This window comes from Alternaria atra (genome assembly GCF_907166805.1).
Source record: "Alternaria atra isolate CS162 genome assembly, contig: 23, whole genome shotgun sequence".
In the NCBI taxonomy this organism is placed as follows: domain Eukaryota; kingdom Fungi; phylum Ascomycota; class Dothideomycetes; order Pleosporales; family Pleosporaceae; genus Alternaria; species Alternaria atra.
In genome coordinates this window covers 2,577,317-2,604,937 of record NW_025091321.1, presented here as the reverse complement: position 1 = coordinate 2,604,937, position 27,621 = coordinate 2,577,317, and the positions used below count along the sequence as shown (strand labels likewise).

Genomic DNA, 27,621 nt, shown 5'->3' with positions numbered 1-27,621 from the left:
CCTAGTTCTTCGCCCAAACCAAGCCTCCAGCGTGCGCACCAGTACCCTCTTCAACGTATCTGCATGTAGTGAAGCTCTGCCACAGATCGACAAAGAAGTTGCTCTTTTGTTGGATGTAGCGTTCACCGAGAAGAGGAGCAATAGCCCACGTGGCTTCCTCGGCGTGGTAGAAAGGGATACGTGGGAACATGTGGTGGACGACGTGGTACTCAATGATACCGTGGAAGATGTGGCGACCAATGAAGCCAAAGTCGCGGTCGACTGTGGAAGCAGCGCCCTTGATAAAAGTCCAGTTCTCGGCTTCGTAGTGAGGCGCCTTCTCATGTGTGTGGTGAAGGTAAGTAATGGCGACGATCCAGTGGTTCATCCAGAGGTAAGGCAGACCGTAGGCCAAGAGAGCAGTCGATGTGCCGACGCTCCTCGAGGCGAGATAAATTGCGCTCATGGTCAGGATGAGTCCAACGTTGCTCAGCGCGACGAATGGTGCCTCAGACGGAGTGAAAACGGGGGAAGTCGGGTCCAAATGACTTTGCTTGTACCTGGACTCGGAAGCACGGTCGCTCTTGGTCAGGCTCTTCGGTCCGGCACCGGCGTTCATCAAGATGTAAGCGGGCCAGCCAAGCACTTGGTGGAAGATAAGAGCACCGACTTGAACGAGTGGTGTGTCGGCAGCGGCGTGGTCCATGATTTTCTGCATAATGGTAGGCTCTGCGGTCCTGGCGGCGACTTCGGACTTTCGGTGGGGGACGAAAACAGTGTCCTTCTCCATGTGGTTGTGATAGCGGTGATGACGTGCGTGGCTGAACTTCCAGCTAAAGAATGGCACCATCAAGATGCTGTGGAGGAACCAGCCAGTTACGGCGTTGACGGTAAGGTTGTCGGAAAAGGAATCATGACCACAGTCGTGGGCGAGAATCCAGAGGCCGGTAAAGAAGCACCCCTGTACGAAACTGTACAGGGCCCAAAGGGGAACGGTGATAAGGGGCGAAGCGTCCAATTGCGAGAGCCGGACGGCAGAGTAGAAGAGTCCGCTCACGATGATGAGATCGCGAACAACGTAAGAGAAGGAGCGGATCATAGAGCGCTCGAAGCACTTTGCTGGAATAGCATCTTTCAGGGTCTTGACGTCTGGAATTGGAGTCGGCTTGACATCGTCGGCCACAGCAGTGAACCTAGTCTTGACAGGCGCTGCCTGTGTGCGGGACGTTGTTGTAATCATGGTCCAAAGAGGTGAGAAGGGAGGGAGAAGCGTGCAGACGTGCCGTGTCGCTGCTCAACCTTTTGTACCAAGACGCGCCCGGGTGGAAGGCGAAAAATCTGCTCCTTGATGTACACCAGCCTAAGCTCAAAGCACTCGACCTAGGTTTCAACGTCGCAAAGGAAACCGTGTGTACAAGACACCGCCTCGCGTCTAGGAAAACAGTGGGTCTCTAACCGAGATTTCAACGTCGGCGCACAGTCGGCACTAGCAGTCTAGGACGAACACGTTGCGGTGAGCCAAGGGGAAGAGGCAAGATTGCCGGAAGAGACCACCAGCACAAGGATAGGCATCTCATTTCCATGGTTGCGAGCCATTGAGCTTATCGCACGCTGCGGGAGGTGTTGCAAGACTTGGTTGCTATCGCCTCGTACTCTGATTGTTCCAAAGTTCAGTCAGGGTCCAAGAGATGAGCCGCAACTTAACCGCATCGGGAACAGATAACACGAAGCCCCGTGGGCCCTGACGATCTTGTATGGGGCTCATCAATTCCAAGCCGGCCCAGGCATTGGAGGAAGACCCTACCTAGATCTGACCGCCCCATCGCCAGGCCGTTCCAAGTCGCGCTGTAAGGGGAAGGAGATGCAGTTATTGGCAGAAGCTGCGACACCGGTACAGCACGCAGCACGACGTGGTCGACAACTTCAGTGGGGGTGTCTTCGACATCAGGCGCCATGCATCCCTTGTGTGGAGATAGTTCGCTGCGCTGTTGCATGCCAACGAGCACAACGAGTCCTGCTCGGTGATATTCGAGAAGGTCGGGTATTTCAGGGTCTGGTGTGTGTGGGCGGGGCTGGGCCCATGGGCGGAGCAATCCCGCAGGACGTGCGCGCGCAAGCCTAACCTTGGTTACAACGCAACATGGCGGTCAAGTTTCTCCGTCGCCGTCCATAACTCTACCGGAATCGAAGACATCACCTAGAGTTTAGATCACTGTGATTGGAGAGCAGAATATGTGGTAAACAGATTACATAGTACATACCTACATCTACTCAAAGACGTCAGTAGCAAACCGCTCGTTGCGCAGACCCTCAAACCACTCCCTAGCCTTGGCATCATCCGCCTCCCGCCCCTCCTTTTCCTTCAATCTCTCCTTGGCAATCTTGATAAGCGTCTCCTGCACACCATTCCCAACTTCGCGCGATCCGCAGACAAAGAGCTTAGCACCGGCTTCAAACTGCTCGATGACATCGGCGCGGTCGTGGTACACACGGTCTTGCACATACTTACAGCCATGCGACTCGTCCGTCTTACGCGAGAAAGCGAACCGGATGGAGACTGCGCCCATGTCTTCCCAACGCTTGAGAAGATCGCTGTACATGAGGTCGCTGGAAGGTGATCGGCAGCCATAGAAGAGAATGGCAGGTGCGAGTTTGCGGCCCGCTGCGATTTGAGCTGCCCGCTCTTGAATGAAACCCCGGAACGGTGCGAGACCGGTACCTGCTGCCATCATGATGACGGGCACGTTCTTGGAGTCTTTCGGCAAGTGGAAGGCTTGGTGCGAAGCCCGCACATTAACATGTAACCGGTCGCCTGGCGCAAGGTTCGCAAGGTAATTCGTAGCAACGCCTACGTACCGGCCTTGGCCACTCAGGGCGGGTGCGCTGACGACGGAGTAGGTGAGGGTGACATTGTTGGGGTTCCATAGAGGCGACGACGAGATGGAGTATTGGCGTACGCGCATCGGTGGCTGCATCTTCAGGAAGACGCCGAGTGGCAGTTTCGTGGATGGGAAGCGCTCGAGGAGATCAAGGACGGATACACGTTTGGCGGTGATCTCAGCGCTGAAGGCTTCATCAGCGAGATGCGCTAGCTGCTTCTTCTCGGCTTCGTCACGTGTAGACTCGACAAGTGCAACAACATTGCGCTTGCTAGCGGGTTGGGCCAGTTCGACATACGCGCCGAGAATATCGACGGCGCTGAGGGGAGTATCCGTAGGAAGCGTCGTGGGGCCGGCCGAAGAGATGGTCAGCATCGAATCCCAACTCAAACCGAAATGTCGCATGGCACGTTGAATGTTCTTCTTGGGATTCAAAGGTAGGATGGCCAGGTAATCTCCCGCAGAGTATGTCATGCCTGATGGAAGGCTGATCTCGATGTGTCTCTTCTCGGAAGCATCTTCATTGGAAAGAACCTCAACCTCCTCGACACGAGCCTCACGAACATCCTGGCGTAATGTCGATGACCTGGGCGCTGTGACTTCGACATCAAGAGTAGTCTCCAACGAACCTTCGCCATCGACCTCAGTAGACCCATACTTTTCGCGCATGGCTGGCCAGAACACCTGGTCCTCCCAGGTCTCAAAGTCAGTGAAGATATCCCCTGAAGAGGCATCAGTGGTACCCATTTGCACCATCTTGGTCGCGCCTCGTTCCTCCAGAGTCGCGTCGAGATATTTTGGAATCTTGTGGAATGTCTTTGCCCAATCGCGATGACCGCACCCGAAGACTGCATACGATACGTTCTCCAGCTCCTTGCCCTTCAATGTGCCGATCCAGTTGACAAAGTGTGCGGCATTGTCTGTAGGTGCTCCTTCGTACGAGGCTGTGACGATAACGATGGGCTTGTCGGTGGGTAAATTCTCGCGCACAGCATCTAGGGTGTCTACGACTTCCGCATTGAAGCCATGATTCGCGGCGTCACTGGCAAGGCGGTTGGCGAGCGCTTCACATGTGCCGGTGTTGGAGCCATAGTAGATAGCCATGGGCTTGCCTTTGGCGGCATTCTCTTTCCTCACACCGGGCGCACCGTTTGCTGGCGGAGGCTCGTTGAGAGTAACCGATGCCAATTTACGTTCGAGCGATGTCGCGGAGATGCCACTTCGGAGATGCGCGCGCATGTAAAAGTCCTTGGGCTTGATGGTGAGCGTTTGCTTGATCTGGAGCTGGTACGATGCGTCTTCCATGGTGAAATTAAAGTTCTGGAGGAGGATGGCAAGCACCAAGAGGGCTTCTTGCCAGGCAAATGGTCTTCCGATACAAGCTCGCATGCCGTTACCGAACGGCTTCCAGCAGTTGGGGAACTCGGTATTGCGCTTCTCGAACTCTGCATCAAGCATTCGTTCGGGACGGAACTCCTCGGCATCCTCACCATATGCGACTGGGTCGCGATGAACCTGCATTGAAGTGTTAGTTGTTACGCTTGCTATGCATGTGAAAACAGTGCGCAATGTTGGCTTACCATTGGGAATAGTGCGACGAGAGGCACGCCTGCCTTGACTGCATACTTTCCTCCAATCGTAGTGTCTTCTTTAGCCGTCATGCCCACTGAAGGCGCAGTCGGCTGGAGACGAAGAGCCTCCCGAAGTACAGCATTCAGGTAAGGAAGCTTTGTGAGGTGATCAACAGTAATCGGTCCCTTGCCAATCACATCATCCACTTCTTGCTGCGCCTTCTCGTATGCTTGAGGGTTCTTCAGTAGGTAGTAGAAAGTGAAAGATAGTAAACCCGAAGTTGTCTCGTGTCCAGCAATCAAGAACGTGATCATGTTGTCAATAACATTCTCATCCTGTTGACGTTAATGGAGAATTCTTCAGCCAAGGGTTCAAAATAGCTTACTGTCATCTTCTTACCAGTCTTTGAGTCGACACCGTTGAGCATGCCGTTGAGTAGGTCCTTCTTGTCGGTTGGATTCTCTCTCCTCGTCTTGATGACATCCATGCTAGTCTTGCGTAGTAGTTCAATGTCTCTCCAGTACTTCTGCGACTCCGCACCGTAGAACATCTGCGAGATGGGGTCTCTCCTAGCGCGGTCTCCGCTAGTCTTGAGGAAATCGGCCATGGCATCAACAAACGGATGCATCTTTTGGTAGTAGTACGAGTTGAAACGGTAGTCCATGGCGCAGAGGGCGATGGTATCGAGAGTTAAACGTGTAAAGTCGTCTGTGACGTGAATGGTATGCTCAGAGCCGTGTCGTGCCCACTTCATCACAAGTTGAGACGCAATGTCGTGCATTTCGTTGAACATGTTACGAATGGCTAGGGGTCCTAGTTGAGGAAGCAAAACACGATGTGCGATACCCCAGTTCTCTTCTTGTGGTCCGTAGGATGTGAATAAGCCATCGTGCACACCGTTTCGGACTTGTTCGAGTGATGCTGCTATGATCTTTGAGAACCGTTCCTCGTCGCATATCTCGTTCATGTGAGCTTGGTTCGCAATGACAACACGCTCGCCGCCAAGATAGAACTTCCATATTGGACCTGCACTCGTTAGTCATTCTCGTCTCAACTCCATCCACATGGCACGAAGCCAGCAGGACAGTAGACATGCATCTCAACATCATGACTCACCGTATTTTAATGTCAGGTTGCACATGGACTGTATGGGATTCGTTGCATCGATGTCTGCAATGTTGCCAACGATAGGAAGGCCTGGTGGGCCGGGGATTGGCTCAAGTTCCGACATTCTGGTGTAATCGACAACTGTAGAAAGCAACAAGAAAAGCAAAAGGCTAGGGTATATCTTTGCGAGTTTTTGGAGATGTGTGGGTTGGTGGTGGAGGCCGGAGAGACGTTTCTATCTATAATGCTTCAGAAAAACCAACCCATGCCACGTCGTTTGCTTAATGACGCACTGAAACACAGTAAATCCTTTCGCGCGCTCCGAGTGCTACCTCCTTGACGCGTTGGGACCACTTTGGTGCTTGGAGAGGAAGATGCCTCGGTCGATGTCGTGGATTTGAAGCACGGTGATTTGTTGTTGCCGTTTTGGGTAGTCGCCGTGTCGGAGGTTTTCACGTCGGTGCACGGGGGAACTCTGATGTCGGCCGAGCTTGAGGCTGAAGCACATGCAAAGCCACCGAACACACGAGATGCAGTTGGAAACCGAGGAAGAATGAAACTACAAGTGTGATGCTGTTCAGGAAGGGGTGCAGCTTGCGAAAGACAATGCTACGCAATGCGTGCGGAGCAACTTGGCATTAGCTCCATCCCAATTGGCTGTCCTCGTCGAAGCGGTGGCATGATGCATGTCAACCAAACGCTGGCGACTTTGGCGATCATGATCTTCAAACGTGCAGCCATGGGCTTTCAACATTGTGCTTTTCGAGGTCAGTTAACAAAAGCGGGGTTTGCATTCTTTGGTATTGGAAACTTGGTCATGCCGTTGGTATCATCATACAGGAATTACCGTGGTCTCGGTCTCTGCCATGCAATTCCTCGCCGTATCCTCCTTCTCTCAGCTGTCACAACGTAGTCGTCGTAGTATTGTTTAAATTACGAAGAGACCTCCAGGTTCCTACATTGTGGAAAGGAAGCAATCATGGCTGCAGATGGTCGCCAACTACATGCGCATCCCGAGCACGGTGAGTGCACCAAGTGCCATGATTGGTATTGACACGGTCCATCTTCCTGCACCAGCCTGCATGTTCTCGAACGGGCTACCGTTGCCATTGGCCGGGGGATCCGTCTCTTCCGACTCCGATGAGGTTGAGGTTGACGACACGCCTGTGGCGCTTGGTGTCGGCGCCGGAGCGGAAGGCTGGGCAGTTGGGCTAGGCGATGAGATCGCGGCCGTTGGTGAGCCACCAGCCACAGTCGATGTAACAATGGTCCCAGTACTGATGCCAGTTGGGTCCATGACTATCGGCACAACTATCTGCAGCGTGTTGCCGTCGCTGTCGATGGTGGTTTTGGTTATAGTTGTGCTGACTGCGCTTGTCAGGTCATCGTCGTCGTCGTCGTCGTCGTCATGGTCATCGCCTTCGCTGGTGCTCGTTGGCTCGGGTGCGGCGGCGGTGTTGGAGGGAGGGGCTTCGCGCGTCGTCGTTGTTGGCTCATATGTACTCGAGACAGCAGCGTATGCATCGTCCACCACCTCTGCGGGTATGGTACAGCCTATCGCATCGCAATACAATTCTAGCGGCCCAAGGACGAGTTCGAGGGCCCAATCGTCGGCATCGCACTTGGAGACGGCGCACGCAACAGCGCTGGGTAGGTACGAGGCGCTGCTTTCGCTCGTCTGGCATATGCCTGAACGGCCATCAGTACAAGTCGCGGCAGAGTGCTCGAGAGGGCAGCTTACATTTTCTATAACCGCAGCCGTCGTCTGTGTTACCCAAGCAATCCCGCCAACATCGCGGCAGGCCCTGTAGCCACCAGTCCCGATGCGCAGCGACACCCAGCGCGAAGACGGGCGCGAACAGCAGCCATTGCCCAATAGACGCGAACATATTCATACAGTCCGCAAGGAGCGACAGTGGTGTTGGTGATGATGAGGCAACGGCGACTGCAGCCTTAAGGAGTCCAGTCGTCTCTAACCTGCTGTTCTGCGCCTACCACCATCACGTCTGTACTTAGGGAGGTCGCATGGCGAGTGGCGCCTGCATCCTTTACTCATCGCCTTCAGCCGGAGCCAACCAGTTTGTGGCATTGATCGTCGCCGTCATCGTGTCTCTTCGCTCGTGTTTCAGCTTCGGGAAACATGCAGGCGAGTCGGGAGTTCGCTGCCCGCCTTCTCACCAGCATTGCACAGGCAACGATCTTGCAAGACTACGCGCAACCGCCAACATACAATAGAACAACAACCACAACACATGGCCGCTAACAATCTATTACAACTATACTAACTACTTTGCGTGCGGAGTGATTACCGTAAAGTTCCCCCATCCTCCGTTCTTTGCGGCGTTTTCGACTGCGGCGTGATGCGCATCGAGGCTGAAGGCGGCAACCTCAGCTCTGTTCTTTTTCCCAATCTTCAAGGTTCCAGCTGTGACCATATTGATAACAAGTTGCGCTGTGGCAGGGTGGTACATCCACTTTCCCATCATGTTCAAGTTCTTGTGCAGCATGGCAAGGTGCGGGAACACGATATCCCCATGCGCGCCACCACTCATCACGACCTTTCCGTTGCCCTTGAGGGCATGCGACGCAGCCGAGAGGTATAATGGTGTCGCGAACTCAGAAGGTGTCCAATCGTTGTAAACGTCAATGCCGGTTTCAGGTGCCAATGCCTTGATCGCGGCGGCATCGCTTTCAAAGTCCCCTGTCATTACGGCGTATTGTAGTCGGTCAGGGCTCCCAAGGGCGAGTTTCATGGCTTCCAGTTTGTGCTTGTTTCTTCCCAATGCGATGACATTCGCCCCAAGAGCCAGCGTGAGTTCAACAGCAGCACCACCAAACGAGCCTCCTGACGGACCGATGGCGATGGTTTCACCCGCCTTGATATTTGCCGCCTCGATGGTCGCACCGGCAGCCACCATGTAAACCACGAGGAGAGTAAGATCCGCCGGATTGTATTTCAACTCGCCCAGGAGACGTTGCTCATTCAGCAAAAAACAGTTCTCCAGCGGCACCTTTTGGAATTGTTGCAACGATCCGTCGCGCCATTCATGCATCAGCTTGCGATGCATCTCCGTATCATCACCCCCGTGATGGCCCTGCATGATGATGACTTTGGGGTCATCTCTTGCGCGAACCGTTGAATCCACGAAGACTAGATCTCCATGCTTCAGCTTAACCGAATCAGAACCCACGGCGTGGACGCGGCCGATAGCACCTGGATTCGGTACGAAAGGTGGTTTGAGGTTGAGCGCAGCGATCTTGCCACTGTGTACGGCGTCCGTGTATGGAGTCAGGAATGAAGCTTCAACACGAATGACCGCCGAACCTTGAGTCACAGTAGGCACAGGAAGGCAAACAACTTCCGGCGGAGAGGAGAAAGAAGAGAGCCAGAGGGCACGGTTTTCCAGCTGTTCGTCCATCTTGCGAGGAGAGTTTGCTTTGTGGTAATGAGGTCCATCTACCGACCCTTGTGCAGGGCCAGAGCAGCAAAGCAGACGGCATCCAGACCTGTCTCACAAGCGCAGGCGTACATTCGACAATATCAACGGATGAAACCTGGGCCAACGACACAGCGTCCTTCCAATTCCGACTCCCACGACAGCCTGTCTCTGTCGCTTTCCCCGAGACCAAAGACGATGTCGCATCAGCTCTTGGCTGTGCACGGAACGCGTCAGTGAAGGTATCTGTACTTGGTCGTGGACATTCCTTCCAAGGCTACGGCTTTGGCACCCCCGGCAATCTTGTCATTGATATGGGCGCGTTCACCGAGCTGAGTTTCGATGATTCGACGAAACAGTTAACCTTCGGAGGTGGATCAAACGTGGGACCTGTAAATAGCCCTAGACAACGCATGAGAAGAAACGGTACTGACTAATACAGACTGCTAAGTACGTTCACGACAACTTTAGGCGTCACTTCCCGCACGTGAGAGGTTCTCATGTCGGCCTGACTGGAAGTTCGTTCGGCGGTGGCTTCGGCACGACTAGCAGACTTCTCGGTATCCCTTCTGACAATCTCGTTTCCGTTGAGTACATGCTGTACAACGGTACCATTGTCAACGCTGGTCCTGGTTCGGATCTCCTTTGGGCAGCTCAGGGCGCTGGTTCGAACTTTGGAGTTGCTCTTTCTGCAACGACTAAGACATTCGAGCTTCCTTACAACGGAGCCGTGAGCTACTCGCTTGCCATCGGTGAAGTGGACAAAGATGCCGCTTCTGCTGCACTTCTAGCGATCCAAAAATGGGTTCTTGATGGTCAGGCGCCAGACACACTCTCCCTGCGCTTTACCTTGTCCAACTTCGCATCTGCCGGTTTCTTCTATGGACCGGAAGCAGAGTTTGACTCCGCCATTGCGCCACTTGTCGAGTCTCTCCAATCAATTAGCCCGGCTATCAACCTGACAAAGACTATCATCCCAACGTTCTGGGATTCGGAGGTAGCAGCAGCTGGTAGTGGCATGAACTTGCCAACTGGAGGCACGCTCGGTGGTCGCGCTTCGCTCGTTCAGTCGTGGACCACGACCAACCAACACCCGTTCACCTTGACGCAAGCAAAAGCATTGCTGAATGGATATCGTACACTTAACCGGACCGATATCACCGGTTCTGGGTTCATCGACCTGTGGGGCGGAGTCAGCCGTGACATCACTGACAGCGCTCATGCATTCGCGCACGGCAACAACCTCTGGCTGGTCCGTGTTGATGGCGTTGGAGCTCGTGGTGTCTGGCCAAGCGATGGCGTTGCATACATGCAGAATCTTTTTAAGCCGTTTGAGGATACTTTAAAGAAGTCGGCCCCGCTCCGCAGTTTTGTGAACTACGTGAACTCGGAACTCAGCGTAAAGGAGTGGAGCTCTAGGCTGTACGGTGCCAACTACGCAAGGCTTCGGAAGATCAAGGCTGTCGTTGACCCTACAGGTCTCTTCTCTGGATTCGGCCTCGCAATCTAAACTACAAAATCCGGACGTTCTTAGATAGCATAAGGAGCGACACAGCATAAGAGGCTTTTCGGTGAAGGTTCAAGGATATCAAATTTAAATTTCTCATCCACGACTACTATGCTTCAGCAACTTCAAACCCTGCCACTTGTCCAACCTCTCCAAAAACTCATTCTCTTACGCTAGAATCCCTACAGTCTAGGTCTAGTTCTCCGCTAGCTTCCCGGTGACGTTCGTAGTGTTCCACCAGCTGTTCGCAAACGGGTACAGCGTGTTCTCCACTATAGTTTAATACCCGAGAGGACGACCTTAGGGTCATTCTTAGCATCTAGATCTAATGGTCGTTATCGGCCCTAAGACAGACTAGAAAGAGTGGCTGTAGAGGAGGAATATCATCTGTGCGAAAACTAGCATCTGTCACGGAGGGTTTGCGAGAATGCACTCCTACTTCATAAACTTGCTCACGGCTGCTGTAATGATTGACAACATCGAAGTAGCCACACATAACAACATGCTCGCTGGTGGCCAACTCTATACTAATGCGCTAGCACTCAAATTAGCAACCAACCAGGCCGCGCGGCTCCTACAGCTCGTGTGATGATGTCTAGAGCAGAGCGCAGCCTGGCGGAGTTCGATGCGTTCGTCGACGAGCAGGTTGACTCTGCAAGGCGCGAGTGCGTCCGCCTGGACAACATATCGAGAGCGATCCATTTGGATAAGCAGATGAGCGCTCGTGCCTTGAGGTGGGCGGAAACCTACCAGAGGGGATACCTGGAGCAGATGAAGGCTCGGTTCTTCGGTGGCCAGAACGACCTGCCTAACGGCACGATACCGTTGGTCGCCCGCTCGAATGTCGACAGCTCCGAGTTCTACAAGTCCTTGATTAGCAACAAGGATGTCCTATTCGCGGTATATGCTCATGTTGAGTACTGCAACCATTTCCCGTAACTCATTTTACAATCTCGATGAACTAAAGCCAACTATATATAGGCCAAACATCGACCTAGGAATTGTGAAAGCGCTCTTAGTCACTCGCGTCACCGTGATAAGCCGCGCCATGCTATGAGATATTATCTCTCCCCAGCTTCGTACAAGGTTAGTATCTTCACTAGATGACGCATTCATCCGAGCATCGGTCTCCTTAGTCCCAGACACCTTCCCATTGTGCTCCGTTATCGAAGGACTAGATGCCACCGCCAACTTCCCCCTCACCGTTTTTGGAGGCACAGAGATCATCAAGATATCTCTCGATGTCCGGCACGTGCGTAGAAAGAGGTGCAAGGGGCAAGTTTGGGAAAATATCCGCGAGCACAGGGACATCGAGTTCGATGAGCACGGCGACGACGAAGTAGCGCGTTGATCGCGTTGATGTGGTGATGATTTGCACAAGCTTCGTTTGAGGTTTATTGGAGCATCACTGGGGATACGATGGAAGCACATTCTTGAACTCATTTCGTGCATGGGCTCCGTAAGCGCTCCCCTGTTGCAACCTCTGCTCTTACGGCTTTGGTTTAATCTTCAGAACAATCCTACCAAAGTCCTCGTCTGCCTCAAAGGTATCCTTTAAAGCAGCAAGTTCATCCACATCCCAGTTACTCAGGATGAATCTGCCGTTCAGAAACGCTGCCGCTGGGCTCGCCAACCATGTCGCCAATCCTGCCGGTAGACTCACGTCATCCCATGCGTATGAGTCCTCGTCCAGCCCTCCTACGCGCGTCGCATCCGTCAAGATACCGCCCGGATGATACGAGTGAATGCGTAGTCCGGTACGTGCATATTCGGCCCCGATGTGTCTTACGAAGTGGGTGAAGGCTAGCTTGCTAGCGCCGTACATCGCCTGCATAGGGTAGCGCTCGTAACTTGAGTGTGTCGAGATGTCGAGAATTATTTTTCTAGTCTTGGACTCCGGGCTCTTCGGATCGATGGTCGATAGGAAAGCTCGAACAACGTTTATATTTCCGATGACGTTGGTGCCAAAGGCATCGTAAAGCTGTTTTGTGCTGTATTGCATGGCCGGAACACCTATCATCATAGTTGCGGCGCTGAGCACCACGACATCGATATCCGCACTAAGGCGATCTCGAACCTCGGCGAAGACCTTGTTCACAGCATCCTCGTTGGATATGTCAAGTGGGAAAGTCAAGACTTTAGTTGAAGGCAGCTCTGCAGCCAGCTGAGCAGCCTTCTCCTTGAGTGTCTCAACACGCCGTGCGACAATTATGATGGCCTTAGCACCAGCGATAGCAAAAGCACGAGCGGTTGCGAAGCCAATTCCGCTTCCGCCTCCTGTCACGAAGACGATCTTGTCCGCTGCCGAATTTGCCGTGTTATTGGGGGCAATTGTTGGGTACTGGTTTTTCTATGTGAGCAAATTCGTCTCATTTGAAGGTAAAATATCCTTTACCTCTGTCTTGTGTGTGGTCTTCACCATTTGCTTGAGCGTAGGGAATTCGTCCATCTTGCTTGAGTGAGAAGTGCTGTCTACTTATACTCGAATTTACGGTCTAACAAATGCAGTTGAGAGCAGGGGAGCTTTAGACATTCAAGCTGTGCCTTTTAAACTGGATGTTATCATGATAATTTATCGTAATTCTGACAATCTGGGTGATTTCTCTCTCGAAGGGAAGTATTTGTCAGCGAACTGCCTGCTTCGTCAGCCAACATCTTTGTCCACTTGTAGGTTCGTACAACCAGGGTATTGCTTGGACTTTAGACGGTTGCTGTCGAACATAACCCGCTACAATCTTAGTACAATTCAGCGCACTGCAGGGTAGGGAAATATATTCTACTGGAACTGCGGTCCTAGAGCTCGACTTACTAAACTATGCTGCGCCTTTAATGCTAGTGTGAGCCGACGTACAGCACTACAGAGCTAGTTAGATACAAGTCAATTCACATACATGGTGCTCGAGCACTCTTGAGGCTAACTGCGACGCGGCGTGGCACTACATTACTTAATAAAGGATAGATAGGATGTTTCATTGTGACTGAGTGTACTGTAGATTAGATTGTACCTTCCTTACACATTGATGGAAATTGAACTGCTGGTCGCGCTTTACGTATGCGGGCTTCTCTGTCGGCCATCTGCCCTCAATGGAGAATGGCGGGTACCCGTCCTCCCTTCGATGGATGTCAGCGATTCGCTTAATCGGCGCGGGCGGGGGTGCGGTTGGCATTAGGGCAGTGCGCATCTTCGATATGAGCTTCTCAAGGCTAACTGCCCGGCTGCAGCCACCTTGAGTAGCGACTTCGACGGCGAAACAGTTTCCGATAACTCTTAGAATACATTCAGTGCTACACGATCGATGGGTTTGAAGAGTACGAGATGCTAGCGCGATTTTCTTCATCTATCTTCCGCTAATCAACGATAGCAACACCTTCTATCTAAAAATCTTACTGCCAGTCATGTTATGGATCCTGACGTTTAGGTCGTCCAGACAGAACGCAAAGTCCACTCTGCTGTCCTCCTTTACAGCAATGTCGACAGCGGTGAGGTCGTGGAGGGGGAATCCGTACTTTTCGAACTCAACGTGGGCAACGGCGTGGTGGCCATGACCATGAAAAACCTGATCTACATATATGGCCTCGGTCTTGCCGTTTCGAACTTGCCAGAACTTGTACTCGATGAGCACGTAGTCTGAGGAGCGCCTTTGACGTGGCTTGATGGAGAGGGACACGATATCAAACATGAGGGACGAATTTCCGTCGATAGACCGCGGTGCTTCGATTTTGATCTGGGGGAACTGGCCGTTGGGAAAAAACGAGCTGACTAAGGTGTTTGGGTGCGATGTTGCACAGTCCTTGTCCTCAATATCGAGAACGCTGCTTTCGGAGACATTAACAACTGTCAGTCCTTCGAAGAGAAGGCCGTTGTATAGTCCAATGGCCGCTTGTCCGTCGGTTGTCGGGATGTTATCAAACTAGCCTATTAGCGTGTTGTTGTTGCATCTAACGTTCCACATACATTTAACACGATGGATTGGTCATCCTTTGTTAAAAGATGAGTCCTCCAGTCGAGGCGTTCGGCCGCGAGACGATCTGCTTTGAGTAGCAACTGCGAGTTTGGACTGATGCTATAACAGCGGGCAAGTCCCACGCAAGTTGAGATAAGCCATACTGCCACTAGTGTTGCGTACATAGTGGTATCGCTATTAGAGGAAATATCCTTCGATGATTTCAGACAGTGTTGTTGTGTGCGCTCAAGGCTACGACGATTCTAGTAAGAAGAAGCGATTGCAGCCTACGGATTATCTATATTCTATATGCAATGCGGCACAGCCCAACCGCTAGCCCAGGTAACAACTCCTTCATCCATATAGGCTCGCGATACGAGGTGTGCGGGGTAGCTCTGGAGCTGCATGTGCTTACGTGAAGCGAGATTTCACAGCACGTAGCCTCCAATATGCATGTACAATCATGTTGGGAGAATATCTACACCAACGCAGCGCAGAAAAAACATAGCTCATGCAGGTCTTCTGCTGTACTTCGAAGCATTTGTGTTCGTTATCAAGCGTTCAATCGCTGCGTTTGGTTGGATGCTCAACAGGCCACGGAGTGGGAAGCGTGGGCACCTACTCATCGTCCTGTCCTTCCATCTAATCCGCCGAGCCGACTGACATACGCCAAGAATAGCCACCCACGATAACAGGCTAAACATAGTGGTCGATTACGCCTGCGCTGCATTCAACGGCGCTGTATGTGGTCGCAGCATTAGCGATATTTCTCCGCACACAAACGCCAACCTTAATCAACTTCAACCTTGGCCTTTTAATGAAAGCATAAGCTTAGTTTGTAGTAGAAGTAGATGTTAAACACAACTAATACTAACTTTTAAATAGGAACACAATTGGGATACAAATTAATCAGCATGTCCTGCATGATAACTGCTTTATAATTCGGTTATATCCCCCATTATGAGGGGTAAGTAATGTACTAGAGTATTGTAGAAGGTATTAGCGTCTACATGTACAGCAAGCTGTCTAGCAGACCAATGCGCACCTCCCGCACGTGCGTCGCCTCACTCACTGCCAATTGCTTTACGGAAAGATTGCGTCCCATGCGCTCAAGTCAGCCATTGACATGCAGCCAACAATCCATCACTACTGCATCGGTATATTAAAACCGTTTCGATGTGATATGATGAAGCCGTTATTGATGGGCGCTGGCCTGGTTTGAACGTGGTTGCTTGTTGGCGTATCGTGCTAGCCTTGCCGCTTGGCACAAGATGTCTCATGGCAAGACCACCTCCAGTGCCCGTGAAAGCCTGGAACGGGATACCGATATGCAATTCTGGTTATATCGCTTGTACCTCTGGGGATTGGCTGCAGCACCACACCGTCCCGCCATCTTCACGAGTGCTGGAAGCAACATGAGCACCAATCCAGCGCGAAGATTTAGCGATGCAACTTCACGAGTTAGTGGCGACGGCACTGACCAACCATGAGAGATAAGGTGATCTGTACCTCGCATGATAGGCTTCGTATGCCAAACGATGTTTTTAAACTGAATTCAGGCGACTTCGCCTAGCTTGAGCAGTTCGTATTATGGGTAGCAACTTCCGTGATCTGTAGCGTTGTGAAGTCGCTGGCGGTGATCTGTCTTAAACTATGTGAAATCTTTTCGTTGTCTCAGTAATGTGACTTTAGAATCGGAGCAAGCCGGTGGCGATGTGCGACGGACAGTGTAAGGTCACCCTCGACAGCGCACCAATCTCTCCGTCTTAGTCTAACGCAGAACTGAGGTGTGAGTTGACATAAGACCGATTGGACCAACCGGGCCAACTGGCAAATGTGATCATGTCATTATTGGTGATAGCGCGTCTCTATCTCATCGTGTCAGCAATGGGCCGCCGCCTGCATAGTCCATCTCTCTGGATATCTGAGGTCTCTCGGCCGGCTCCGTCGTATTTGAACGAAGAGGAATGAACTCTCTCCCCTACTCGCGCAGTCTGCAGGTGTCGTTGATCGACAGCTTCCCCAGAGCAGCTTAATACCTCGTCCAGCGGCCCTGTGTCTACGCTGGCCAGGATCAGAGAATCAAGAGGGTTTGAGGGCTAATTCAGTATCTTCGCATGCTGAATTCAACGTGAAATCTATGCTTCAGCGATCGAAGCTTTCCGTTGTGCTTTCATTGGTGATATCCACCTCCAGATCATCAGACTGGCTCACGGCTGTGCCAATCAGCCATCAGGTCCAGAGAGAGGGTCGCGACTTCTAAACCACGCCTCCTTGTCACGTCCTCCCAAGTGCAGTTGGGGAATGTTGCCCAGGCCTGCGTTGTGGTGTCGAATCGAGGTATGATTCCGTTATCGCTGATTGCTGCTGTATAAACCGATGGCCCGTATAACCCGCAGCGCGATAGCCGTATGGTTCGCATAACCTTTCGAGTAGTATCAGCGCCGCTAGTTGACGTCTTTGAGTTGGTGCGAGAAGATCATGAGCTATCGCGCCAGTTCTCTTTAGCTTCTTGAGTTTGTAGAGCTGTCAAAAAGCTCATGCCCGTAAGTCATTCTGCATGTCGCAGCGACTTGCTAGACATCGCATCACACTCGCATCTGTCTTAGTTTGCTTGTGCGAGCAGTTCTGCCCGGCAATCGTTCTAGCATTCCTGGCAGGGGGTGTTGGAACGACTGTTCGTCTAGCATCATGCATACAGGTAACCGTTATCTCGCATCGATTCGTGAGGCCCAAAGCTCTTCGTTGTGAAAACGATACTCACGGTCATGTAATGCTTCCGTGGCATGTAAAGTCGATCGTCAAACCTCGCGAAAACATCGTTGCGCGCGATATGCATCTCTGGAAGGTCGCGAACGCAAAGGGCGATCGGAACGTTCCGAGTTCCGAGAAACACCAAAACCTGTGGCCGAACCAGTAGCGTGCAACGCGCGCTCGCTTTTCCAAGGTTCCATCCAATTCGCAAGGCTCTACGACCAGATCGAGCTCGAGCCAACCGCGGCGACAACCCCTCTTCCTTTTCTCACGACGCGACAACCCCAACGATGCAACAGCGGCGAGAACGTCGTTCCGAGACCTGAAGCGGCTACGAGCCAGTTAGTTCGCTGATATTACACGTGTCCACGTGCTTACGCGTCGGGTCGTGGGCCCGGAGCCTCCCAAGGTCATGTTCATTCCACGGACACCTGCTGAAGAATTGGAGCGCACGCTCGAAGTTGGTCCGCCAGATCCACCTAGGCACTCAGGCTCGCACCTACAACGTCGTCTTTCCCTAGTCCAGCGCGCGCGTCGCTACTCAAACAACTCCATCTCCCCGTTCTTGACTCGAGTCTCAAGCAATCGCAGCCGCTGCTACAGCGAATCGCACGCACGCACGCACGCTCACCGTCCTCACACCGCAACCCCAAGGTTCCCACTGTCAACGATGAAGACTGAACCCTCAACCTTTTTTGGCGCCTGCGCGGGTTCTGCGACGGATGGGAAGACAGCGACTCAGATTATGAAGACAAAGTCCTCCCCTCAGGTGGCGATACCAGCGTCGTCGAGGACCCCAACCCAGAGCCATACCCATGGCGCCGCAACACCCTGCGCAAGCGACTCACAAACGGCTTCCAGGGCTCCGGCGGTTTCCTGATTGGCAACTCACTCGGCGTCGAAAGACACCGCACAACCGCCGCTACCACCACGTCGCACCCCACACTTCCCCTCCTCCCCAAAGATAAGCCAACACATATCCTCGCCCCGCATCCTGCTCGATTCCACAATGCCTCTCCGATCTTCCAGCAGCGGAATTTGCAAGTGTGGATCCCAGCCTAGTCTCCGCTCCCCAGCCTCCTTCGACCGCTCCGGTATGAGTCGGCGCCAGTCTTGGCGTAAGGGTCGTGCGATCCTGAGGTTAAAGGGCTACCAGGTGCAACACATTGGGGTCAGCGGGATCAAGGACTGGCTAAAGGAGCACACGGCGGAGAATCGGAGGAACAAGATCCGCAAGAGCACTAGGAGCAGGTATTACGTCGAGCCAGAATAATGGTGGCGACTTGAGGACCCTCGTCATGTTAGGGCCCACTGGGACTTCGTACGCTACCACACGTCTTACCTAACGACAACACCTGCCCCAGATTGAGGCTCTGCGCTACCATGTGTACCTTGCACATTTTACCTAACGACAATACCTGTCCCCAGACTGAAGCTCCGCATCCTCCGACTCTTTACATAACAGCAAATCTTCCCCAGGTCGCGACCGCAGCACTGGGTCAGCCCAGGCGTCAGCCACGCCTCCGCCATGCTTCACTATGCTTCCAGAAGCCGTGCTCATTGGAGCTGACTGCGTAGCTGCCTGTCCTTTGACTCGGGGAGGCAGTTGAGTGTGGAGAAGGTCTGTTCTCCACCTGCATTCCTCCGGAGTCCTCCTCCCTCCGATACCCTCGCATCGAGCATATACGCTCGGACGCCTATCTCTATGTTCCGCAAATTGCTCCGCGTCTTGTACGCCCATCGCAATTAATTCCTAGCGCTTTGTACCACCATGTAATGACTTACGGCATTGCGGCATACCATATCATGTACTGCTCCAGCACACGACTATGTTCGAATTGTTTACGATTTTGATACCACCATGTAGCGATACTGCGTCGCATGAAAGCGCTTAAGGTCCTGATATTCGAACTACAAGCTTCTAAAGCGTACTTGTATACCATTGCAGCTTGTCGTAACAGAGAAAAAATGTTACTATGATCATCAATTCATGTGCTATCTCCACGCGACTCCAACCTCCTATATATGCGCATCCTATCTCTGCTCTCTCTACGCGCACCCATGTATATCATCAATATTGACAAAATTCATCTGAAAACACGACAAGAATGACGTATTCCCGTTATTTCGCTATCTCAGAAGGCATTGTTGAACGGATCTGAACGGACCCTCGTCCCACAACGTAAGCCCAGAAATCCACAAAAGATAAGCGTCTATTTCACTTGCTCCGAACTGCTTGGTCCCTATTCCGGTCCTGGCTCTCGTGCTTATCGTCGCACGCAGCTGTGGTGGACGGTCTTGTGGTGAAGCTTGCGCACGCCACATGGGTATGCCAACACCTCCTGTGCTCCCCCAGAGTGCTCTCGAACGCGCTCAACCTGCAATCCGCGGGCGCTTAGTACTGGCGACATTCGACGATGCAAAAAATGGAGTTGATTTACCGTGTTGGGCCTAGTCCGGCAAAACCTCGCTGTACCTGCACCAAAATTTTGCGGCTCAATGCGGCTCCAGACCCCCTTGTCTCGGTCTTTCGCGGCTCCAGGCTCATTCGCCAGCGTGAGCATCAACCACCGGTGTCCACCACCGCGAGGGGACCTACGTACCTGGGGAAACAATGGGCGCGCCGTGGGCGACCTCCACATCGTTCCTGGGTCTGTGCCAGCCGATGTCGGTCGGGCCGACGATTTCTGCATAAAGACCGTACCGTCGCCCTTCGAGGCACTACTTATCCTCGCGTGCCATCTCTTATTGATACCCCGGATCAGACATCAAAGCAATATGGGCTTCTCAAACGACAAGAGGGGCGACGACATCGAGTACGGCAGCCAGCTCAAGGCTGAGGACACCAACGCGCAGGGTCAGACCGATGCGGTCTTCGGTGAGGTCGTCGAGGGAGGACCCAACTACCGCAGCGTATGTTTCTATATTGTAATTATTCCCTAACGCATATTGACGCCCAGCAGGTCAGCTGGTGGGGGTCGTCCATCATCATGATGAAGACACAGATCGGTCTCGGTGTGCTGTCTATTCCCGCTGCGTTCGATGCCCTGGGCCTCATTCCGGGCATCATCTCGCTACTTGCCATTGGATTGATCACGCTGTGGTCTGGCTACATGGTCGGCACATTCAAGATGCGTCACCCCGAGACGTACGGCATCGAGGATGTGGGGCAGAAGCTGTTCGGGCGTGCAGGCCGCGAGGTGCTCGGTCTGGCGTTCGCTTTGTGTGGGTCCTTACCTTATGGAAACATGGTTCTCCAGAACCCCAGAGTTGAGAATGTGGACTGACGAAAATAGTGTGGACGTGCGTCGCTGGCTCCGGTATGCTGGGTATCTCTATCGGATTGAACTCGTTGTCTGAACATGGCACGTGTACTGCTGTCTTCGTGGCTGTAGCCGCCTTTGTGGGCTTCGCACTTGCTTCGATCAAGACCTTGAGCAAGCTCTCTTGGATTGCGTGGATTGGTCTTGCTGGAATCATGTCAGCTAGTGAGTATTCCTGCAATTCTGCACCAAAGAATGTGCCCTGACCACTACAGTCATCACCCTCACCGTCTCAGTCAGCATCCAAGATCGCCCCTCTGCGGCGCCTCAATTCGGCCCCTGGGAGTCTGACTTCGAGCTCTTCAAGTCGCCCACCTTCGCTGAGGCTGCGGCTGCTCTATCCAGCATCGTCTTCGCGTTCTGCGGTATCCCTGCGTACTTCAACGTCGTGTCCGAGATGAAGGACCACAAGGACTACTTCAAGGCCCTGTCGCTGTGCCAGTTCGTCATGACCTCGATCTACGTCGCCATCGGCGTCGTCGTGTACTACTACTGCGGATCGTACGTCGCATCGCCTGCGCTGGGATCTGCAGGTGTCTTGATGAAGAAGGTGTGCTACGGGCTCGCGCTTCCGGGTCTGCTTGCGTCCGTCGTCCTGGTCACTCATGTAAGTTCCACCATCCCTCCTCCCTTTGCTCTTTGCGGACAAGGTACTGACCTCACACAGCTCGTCGCCAAGTACTTCTTCATCCGCACCCTGCGCGGAACAAAGCACCTCAGCCACCCCACCACTAAGCATTGGGTCACCTGGTTCGGCTTCACCGCCGCCGTCTCCCTGACCGCCTACGTCATTGCGTCCGCAATTCCTGTCTTCGGCGGTCTCGTCTCACTCGTGGGCGCCCTTCTGGGCACTCTCATGAGCTTCCAGCCCATGGGCTGCATGTGGCTGTACGACAACTGGCACCGGTCCAACCGCGACTGGAGGTGGAAGGGCATGGTCGCATGGTCCATCTTCGTCATTGTGGCTGGCACGTTCCTCCTCATCGGTGGTACTTATGGTTCGATTGTCGGCATCATCGACTCGTACAACAAGGATGGCGGCACCAAGGCTTGGACGTGCGCGGACAACTCCAACTCGAGTGGTGGTCACTAAGAGTGGCTGTTGGGGTGAGAATTATGATTTGACAGTGCTCTAGTCCTGTTCTTTTAGCGTTGCATATGCATGATTTGAATACAAACATCGTACATTGATCCAGTATGTGCTGTATCCTGAATATTTGAGTGCAGCGATGAGGGAGCTATAGCGGAGATGGTTGTGTAGAAAGACTGACTGGATTGGCGACGGCTGCACGGCTCGTTTCTCTACTCAGGTAGAACATGAGGCCGGGGGGTTGTAAGGTACTCGTCCTGCCTGCTGGCCTGTGCTTGATCTGTCTGGTGCTGCATCCTGCTGGGCTCGCCGTATCAGAATAGGGAGGTCAACAAAGGGCGAGTTGTTCCTGCAAGATTGTTGCGTTGTGTTATTCGTTACTACCTGTGGTTTCGTATAAAAGGTAAGAGGCGGGCGGCTGCTTCTAGAGTACACCGCCAGGATTCGCAACGGTAGTCGCCCGGGCAATTCTCGATTGGCAACATACTGCGACCCGGAGGGCCTTGATCTGTGTGGCATCCGCTTTCGCGGCGCAGTCGGCATTCGTGTCGATCAATCAGCGTTGGGGTAGCTGTGAAGGCAGCAGTCTTCCGTACAATCTACTAAGGCTGTCGCATTTTGAGATCCAGTCGTAATTAACCTAGTTTGGCTGTATATTGGCGAGTAAATGCTGCGGTGGTATAGTCTCAGTGTCTTAGGCGTTGAGAAAAACTGTTGTTGTGTTTGATAGCGGGGTCTATCGTAGAAGGAACGAGGTGCTGAGTTGACGACTTCCTTAAGCATACTGAATACAAGAAGACGTGAGTAAAGCATGAGACTGACAGGGAAGTAATGCATAGAGGATTGGGAAGTAATGGCGCAAAGCCCGATAACTCGCACAAAAACCAAAGCAGACCAAATCGCAGTATAGGTAAAACGCGCGGAGAAAGCAACACAACCTACCCTTAGCCTACCCGGTTGCCTTGAAGCCTAGTACTTATCCTCCGCCTCCGGGTGCAACAGGCTTCTTATCTGCTTACCCTTCTACGCCCTATAGTACTACAATCTGTCCCCGCAGCTTTCCCGCAGGAGAAAGCCGCGGAGAAGTGGGTCTCGCACACCGACTTCGCAGCTTCCCTTTGAAACGACCGGACGTGTACTCAAGTTTGCGAACAGCACCTTGAAACGGTTGTATTAACCTCTCTTGGACTCTAGAATTACCTAGGCTGACTACTAGCATGTGCGCCAAAGCATGCTCCGCAGGTACCCACGGCCGCTGCACGCACGATACCTGTGTGCATACGCATTGCGAGCACAGACACGGTATGAGGTGAATCTCGGTGATGACCTACCACTCTTCCGGCAGACGCGAAGCTACGCGCACGACCCCGAGATCCTCAGAACCATCACCTCCACCAACACGACATGCACCGAGAAAATGACATTTTGGAACCCACCATAACAGCAACCAGAACAATTATGCTAGTAATCGCAACGGTCTTTACATGTCATCGCGCCTTTCCGTGTCAATTCTGTACCTGTAGAGCTACCGTTGTGGCTGCAGTAGGGACCGATTGACAAAATCTGCGAGCAAGCTACACAATGTGACACGTCCATTGAACGCAGCAGCAGCCATCTAGTCACGACACACCAACCCAAGATGCGACAACAGAGCCCGGACGCCCTTTAAGCATAACAATTACAACACATACAGTACAGTCACTAATGGGTTTCCTGAGCTGCCCATCGCCAACTGACAATGTTTTCGACGTTCCACATCGATGAGCCCTCGGGCTGAACAGCATCATCTCTTACGCGAATCGATTCACTGACACCCGAAAGGGTGTGAGGAGATTTTCACGGCGCTCTCATGCTCAGCAGACTCAACGGCACGACGAACGGAGCATCGCTCTCGTGGAGCTGCGTCACGACGAAATGCTGCTGCCGTTGCGCTTGGCGGCAGGCCACACCACAAAATATGGCCACATACGGTATACTTCCTGCGCACCCCGCCAACGTCGCGAGTACAGTCTTTGAAGTTCGATATCACCACTATCACCCATAATGGATGCCCGCGAGGCTGCAATACAATCTGTTATTGCTGATCTTGAATCTGGAGTTGTTTCAAGCCAGCGAAAAGCTTCTAGAGCGTACGGCATCTCATAATCGACACTGCGCGCACGACGCGCTGGTCACCACCAAGCCTACGCGATCGCTCACCAGCACCAGCAGCGGTTGACGCCGGAGCAAGAGGACTTTCTTGTTGATTGGATTATGATGAGGATACCGGCGCTCAACCTCCATCTCATGGATGTGTTTGTGAGATGGTACTCCGGATCCTGCGCATGAATGGCGATCACAAGTTTCTCGACCGTCTCTGGGTCACAAACTTCCTCCGTCGCGATCCAAGTGTTGTGAAGGAAGTAAGAGGGTACACAGACGGTTGAAGCGCGTTCTTTGCCCATAAGGAGAGCTGAACAAGAGTGGTACATTCTTTGCCGTTAGGGGTTTTGGTCTCGATGGAAATGTATATTGGCCAGAGGCGAACGCGTTTGTAGGAAGTGTGGCTGATGCTGGTGACGCTGTTTCTCGTATCTGCAAGCACTTGATTGATGGCGATGAGGACGAAGTCAACGAGTTTAGATTCGGCATTAATGTCGCGGACCTTGGGAACAAGTATGGCGTCCAATTGTAGCGCAGTAATGTTTTCTTGCTGGATGCCAGGAAGGTTTTTGGTTACCTGGCGCAACACCACAGCAAAGAAGGTAGGGTAGAGTAGGTCAGGCTAGCAGAAATTCAAACGCAGCCTTTAGAATCTTAAACAGCCTATGAGTCATGTTTTAGATCTGGCAGAATGGGTGCAGGGCGTCGCCAGCCACGATGGAAATGCAAAGACTCGCAGTCGTCGCTCCCGCCCGCGCTATAAATGCGCTCCAACCTGAACTGCGACGAAGCCGTGGCATCGTTTCTCTGCCGCCTTTGCAACGTTGGAGTGGACGTCAGAGACAGGAGGCTGAAGTTGGGAGTCTCAATATGTTGTCCGAGCAACAAGGTGCTGTTGAAGCAGGTACAGGTCGGATACTGAAGGAACAAGAGCAGCTGGTTCAAGACGTAGAACTCGAGTTTTAACTTGATGCTGTAGACGACGGTCTTGTAGGTCGTCTGGATATCAAAGTTGTTGGTGAATTCGGTGACGACAAGGCTGGCGTCCAGTGCGACAACGAGGACGTTGACAAGAATCAAGTGCCGAATCATTTTTTTCCCTTGCGGCCCCCTGGATTCGAGAACGTGGTTGAGAATGCGGGAGGCCTCCCAGATATAAATACCGGCAATGATGCACTCCTGGATGGAGAAGCCGACGAGTTGGGTCTTTTCGTAGATTTTGAATACGTTGGTGAGTGAGTTCGAGGGGCGAACATTGATGGCGAGATACAATGCCGAAACAGGTAGATGGAGGACGATGAAGTTAGTGCCGATCATGATTAGCACGCAGCGCGTCTTTTTCCGGTCGCTAACCAGATGTAGTCGCGAGTAAAGCACGACGGCCTGGCCGGTCACCATGGCCCACCAACCTAGGACAACAGCTAAAGACATGGCTACGTTCGACACCAGGCCGAACATGCGTACCAGCACAGCGATCGCATGGACGGGGATGCCGATGCATGCGACAAGCATGCTCCAGAAATACAGCCCTTTGCGGCGTTTGAACCGGCCGAAGATGAAGAAGAGGATTTCGATCGAGTTAGACAGGGACATGCCAAAGAAGGCAGCTATCGTCATCGCCCTAGGCAACGATAGATGTACGGGCCCTGACTCGCCCGCCATAGTGTCGGGGTCGAGTAGCAACAGCCGGGGGGTTGAACAGAAAAATATGGCAGGCGAGAGAGCAGTCTCAGATAAGGGGTCCGTTGAGAGAGTGTCGCAAAATGGTAGGATTGAGCTGATCGTTTCGATTTAACGATATGCCTTTGCTCCTATATACCGCTTCAATTCGCGGGTGGGTGCGCACATACAGCCTCCTGCCGCCTGAACTGCCAATCAACGGGTTACGAAGCTCTCTCTGCAACATTTAGACTCGACGATCAGGGTATGCCCTGGTTACACGAGAAGCTTGGCTGGGTCATGATTCAAAGACACCTTTGCCACAATATGAGAGAGAGTTATGGGAGAGCCGTCTCTTCCTGCAGCAGCGTGCATAAAATAGTGGTCGATGATCGACGGACCGATGGCCAAAACCCAGGAGCCCGGAAAGTCCCGTCAAGCTGACGCACGTTCCGAATCGTCCATCCAGTGAGGTACAGATAGTGACGAGGAAGTTTGTAAGCTGAGGTCGGACAATTGATTGGGTACAAAGATAGTTTTCTTCACACGAGTCAACGGATCGCTGATCACTTCCCCGCGCCGCTCTGGCCACAATTTCACCACCCCATAAAATTCCCAACAACGCGGTTTACAAGCAAGCGGAAGCGGGGGGCCACCCCACCAACTTCGCGCACTTCTCATACTTCAATTAACCATGGCTCCACCAAATCAAGTCCAAGACATTTCCTATGAAGCTAATATACAGCTAGCAATCTTAGCTATTAGTTAAGATCGAATCTAGCCTCATAGAGGTGCCGCGCTAGCGTACGAAGTCTCTCGAACAACGCTCGAGTGCTAACGCGCTAGTGTACCTGCCTAACGCGATTGCTAGCCTAACTTAAAGAAATTTTCACAAAGAGAAGAGAAGGCAATTATTAGATAACGTACCTCACGGGTGCATCGGTCACACGGGTGCGTCGGTCACTTTTGCCAAGCCCTCATCAAACTACCCTTTCTACAACTATGTCTCCCCAACAACAGTACTCAGACGCGTTAAAAGAAAGTTAGGTACGGCTTGCGCTTCAGGCTATTAAACAGGACGCGAATATGCCTTAGCGACGCGCTGCAGCTTACTACGTTGTCCCTTAAAGCACACTAAGCGACCGACGCGCTGGGCGACGCTCACGAGCAGACTACAGGCCTCACTCACGGAATCTAGACGACAACGAAGATAAGGTGATTGTCCAGCATACACTTGAGCTAGTCGCGCGAGGATTCCCCCTATGGCTCGTAGCTGTGGCTGATATGGCCAATTCTTTGCGCGCTGAGCGGAATCTGGGCCATGTTGGCCTAAAATGGCCCAGTACGTTCGTAAAGCGCTAACCAGAGCTTACAGTTAAGTTCAATCGCAAGTACGACTACAAGAGAGCCCTCTGCGAGGATGCTGAGGTGATCCAGGGCTGGTTCGGCCTAGTAGCCAACATCAAAGCTAAGTATGGTATTCTAGATAACGACACCTACGACTTCGATGAGGCTAGCTATATGATGGGCGTTATATCAACAGGAGCAGTTGTTACAGCTTCCGAGCGACGAGAACGGCCAAAAGCAGTCCAGCCAGGCAACCGGGAGTGGACAACAGTCATACAGGGCATTAATGCCAAAGGGTGGGCCATTCCGCCCTTCATCATCTTCAAGGCCTACTATCACCTTTCTGTTTGATACAAAGAGGAAGCTCTGCCTTAGGATTGGGTAATTGGGGTCTCTGACAACGGCTGGACTACTAACAAGCTTAGTCTGGACTGGTTAAAGCACTTTGACGCGCATACAAAAGGGCGTACTGTTAGCTCACACCGTCTGCTAGTTATTAATGGCCACGAGAGCCACGCCTCGCTGCATTTCCAGCAATACTGCAAGGACAACAAGATTATCACTATCTGTATGCCTGCTCACTCATCGCATCTCCTACAGCCACTTGATGTGGGTTGTTTTGCCTCTTTGAAGAAGGCGTACGGGCGCGAGGCCGAAAACCTCATTCGCAACCGGATCACCCACATAACGAAGACTGAGTTTCTACTATGCTTTATAGCAGCCTTTCAGGCTGCATTTACTCCTAGCAATATCCAAGGAGGGTTCCGAGGCGCTGGACTGGTCCCTTTTGACCCAGAACGGGTCATAATGGGCCTTGATGTGAAGTTGCGCACTCCATTCCCACCACTACCTGCTAATGACGCGCCCTGGCAGTCGCAAAC

At 52.6% G+C, this 27,621-nt stretch overlaps 10 protein-coding genes across 10 annotated transcripts; 3 read left to right on the top strand and 7 right to left on the bottom strand.

The window, feature by feature from the left end:
• Position 1: 1 nt before the first annotated feature.
• ALTATR162_LOCUS4436 (uncharacterized protein) lies at positions 2-1,219 on the bottom strand (the record flags this gene model as incomplete). Its single annotated transcript, XM_043312047.1, has 1 exon — positions 2-1,219. The coding sequence occupies one exon, from the start codon at positions 1,217-1,219 to the stop codon at positions 2-4; it is 1,218 nt and encodes a 405-aa protein (XP_043167982.1).
• A 1,027-nt stretch (positions 1,220-2,246) lies between these two features.
• Positions 2,247-5,661, bottom strand: ALTATR162_LOCUS4435 (uncharacterized protein; the record flags this gene model as incomplete). Its single annotated transcript, XM_043312046.1, has 4 exons — positions 2,247-4,373; positions 4,439-4,765; positions 4,816-5,456; positions 5,547-5,661. The coding sequence occupies 4 exons, from the start codon at positions 5,659-5,661 to the stop codon at positions 2,247-2,249; spliced, it is 3,210 nt and encodes a 1,069-aa protein (XP_043167981.1).
• An 876-nt stretch (positions 5,662-6,537) lies between these two features.
• ALTATR162_LOCUS4434 (uncharacterized protein) lies at positions 6,538-7,426 on the bottom strand (the record flags this gene model as incomplete). The annotated part of the gene is made up of 2 exons (XM_043312045.1): positions 6,538-7,226; positions 7,279-7,426. 2 exons carry the CDS (start codon positions 7,424-7,426, stop codon positions 6,538-6,540), a joined length of 837 nt encoding a protein of 278 aa, XP_043167980.1.
• A 396-nt stretch (positions 7,427-7,822) lies between these two features.
• ALTATR162_LOCUS4433 (uncharacterized protein) lies at positions 7,823-8,956 on the bottom strand (the record flags this gene model as incomplete). Its single annotated transcript, XM_043312044.1, has 1 exon — positions 7,823-8,956. One exon carries the CDS (start codon positions 8,954-8,956, stop codon positions 7,823-7,825), a length of 1,134 nt encoding a protein of 377 aa, XP_043167979.1.
• Positions 8,957-9,288: 332 nt separating this feature from the next.
• ALTATR162_LOCUS4432 (uncharacterized protein) lies at positions 9,289-10,484 on the top strand (the record flags this gene model as incomplete). The annotated part of the gene is made up of 2 exons (XM_043312043.1): positions 9,289-9,366; positions 9,417-10,484. 2 exons carry the CDS (start codon positions 9,289-9,291, stop codon positions 10,482-10,484), a joined length of 1,146 nt encoding a protein of 381 aa, XP_043167978.1.
• A 588-nt stretch (positions 10,485-11,072) lies between these two features.
• On the top strand, positions 11,073-11,420 carry ALTATR162_LOCUS4431 (uncharacterized protein; the record flags this gene model as incomplete). The annotated part of the gene is made up of 1 exon (XM_043312042.1): positions 11,073-11,420. The coding sequence occupies one exon, from the start codon at positions 11,073-11,075 to the stop codon at positions 11,418-11,420; it is 348 nt and encodes a 115-aa protein (XP_043167977.1).
• Positions 11,421-11,970: 550 nt separating this feature from the next.
• ALTATR162_LOCUS4430 (uncharacterized protein) lies at positions 11,971-12,930 on the bottom strand (the record flags this gene model as incomplete). Its single annotated transcript, XM_043312041.1, has 2 exons — positions 11,971-12,822; positions 12,877-12,930. The coding sequence occupies 2 exons, from the start codon at positions 12,928-12,930 to the stop codon at positions 11,971-11,973; spliced, it is 906 nt and encodes a 301-aa protein (XP_043167976.1).
• A 922-nt stretch (positions 12,931-13,852) lies between these two features.
• Positions 13,853-14,610, bottom strand: ALTATR162_LOCUS4429 (uncharacterized protein; the record flags this gene model as incomplete). The annotated part of the gene is made up of 2 exons (XM_043312040.1): positions 13,853-14,392; positions 14,437-14,610. 2 exons carry the CDS (start codon positions 14,608-14,610, stop codon positions 13,853-13,855), a joined length of 714 nt encoding a protein of 237 aa, XP_043167975.1.
• A 5,347-nt stretch (positions 14,611-19,957) lies between these two features.
• On the top strand, positions 19,958-21,595 carry ALTATR162_LOCUS4428 (uncharacterized protein; the record flags this gene model as incomplete). The annotated part of the gene is made up of 5 exons (XM_043312039.1): positions 19,958-20,092; positions 20,143-20,404; positions 20,476-20,667; positions 20,718-21,109; positions 21,170-21,595. 5 exons carry the CDS (start codon positions 19,958-19,960, stop codon positions 21,593-21,595), a joined length of 1,407 nt encoding a protein of 468 aa, XP_043167974.1.
• A 2,802-nt stretch (positions 21,596-24,397) lies between these two features.
• On the bottom strand, positions 24,398-25,396 carry ALTATR162_LOCUS4427 (uncharacterized protein; the record flags this gene model as incomplete). The annotated part of the gene is made up of 1 exon (XM_043312038.1): positions 24,398-25,396. The coding sequence occupies one exon, from the start codon at positions 25,394-25,396 to the stop codon at positions 24,398-24,400; it is 999 nt and encodes a 332-aa protein (XP_043167973.1).
• Positions 25,397-27,621: the final 2,225 nt, after the last annotated feature.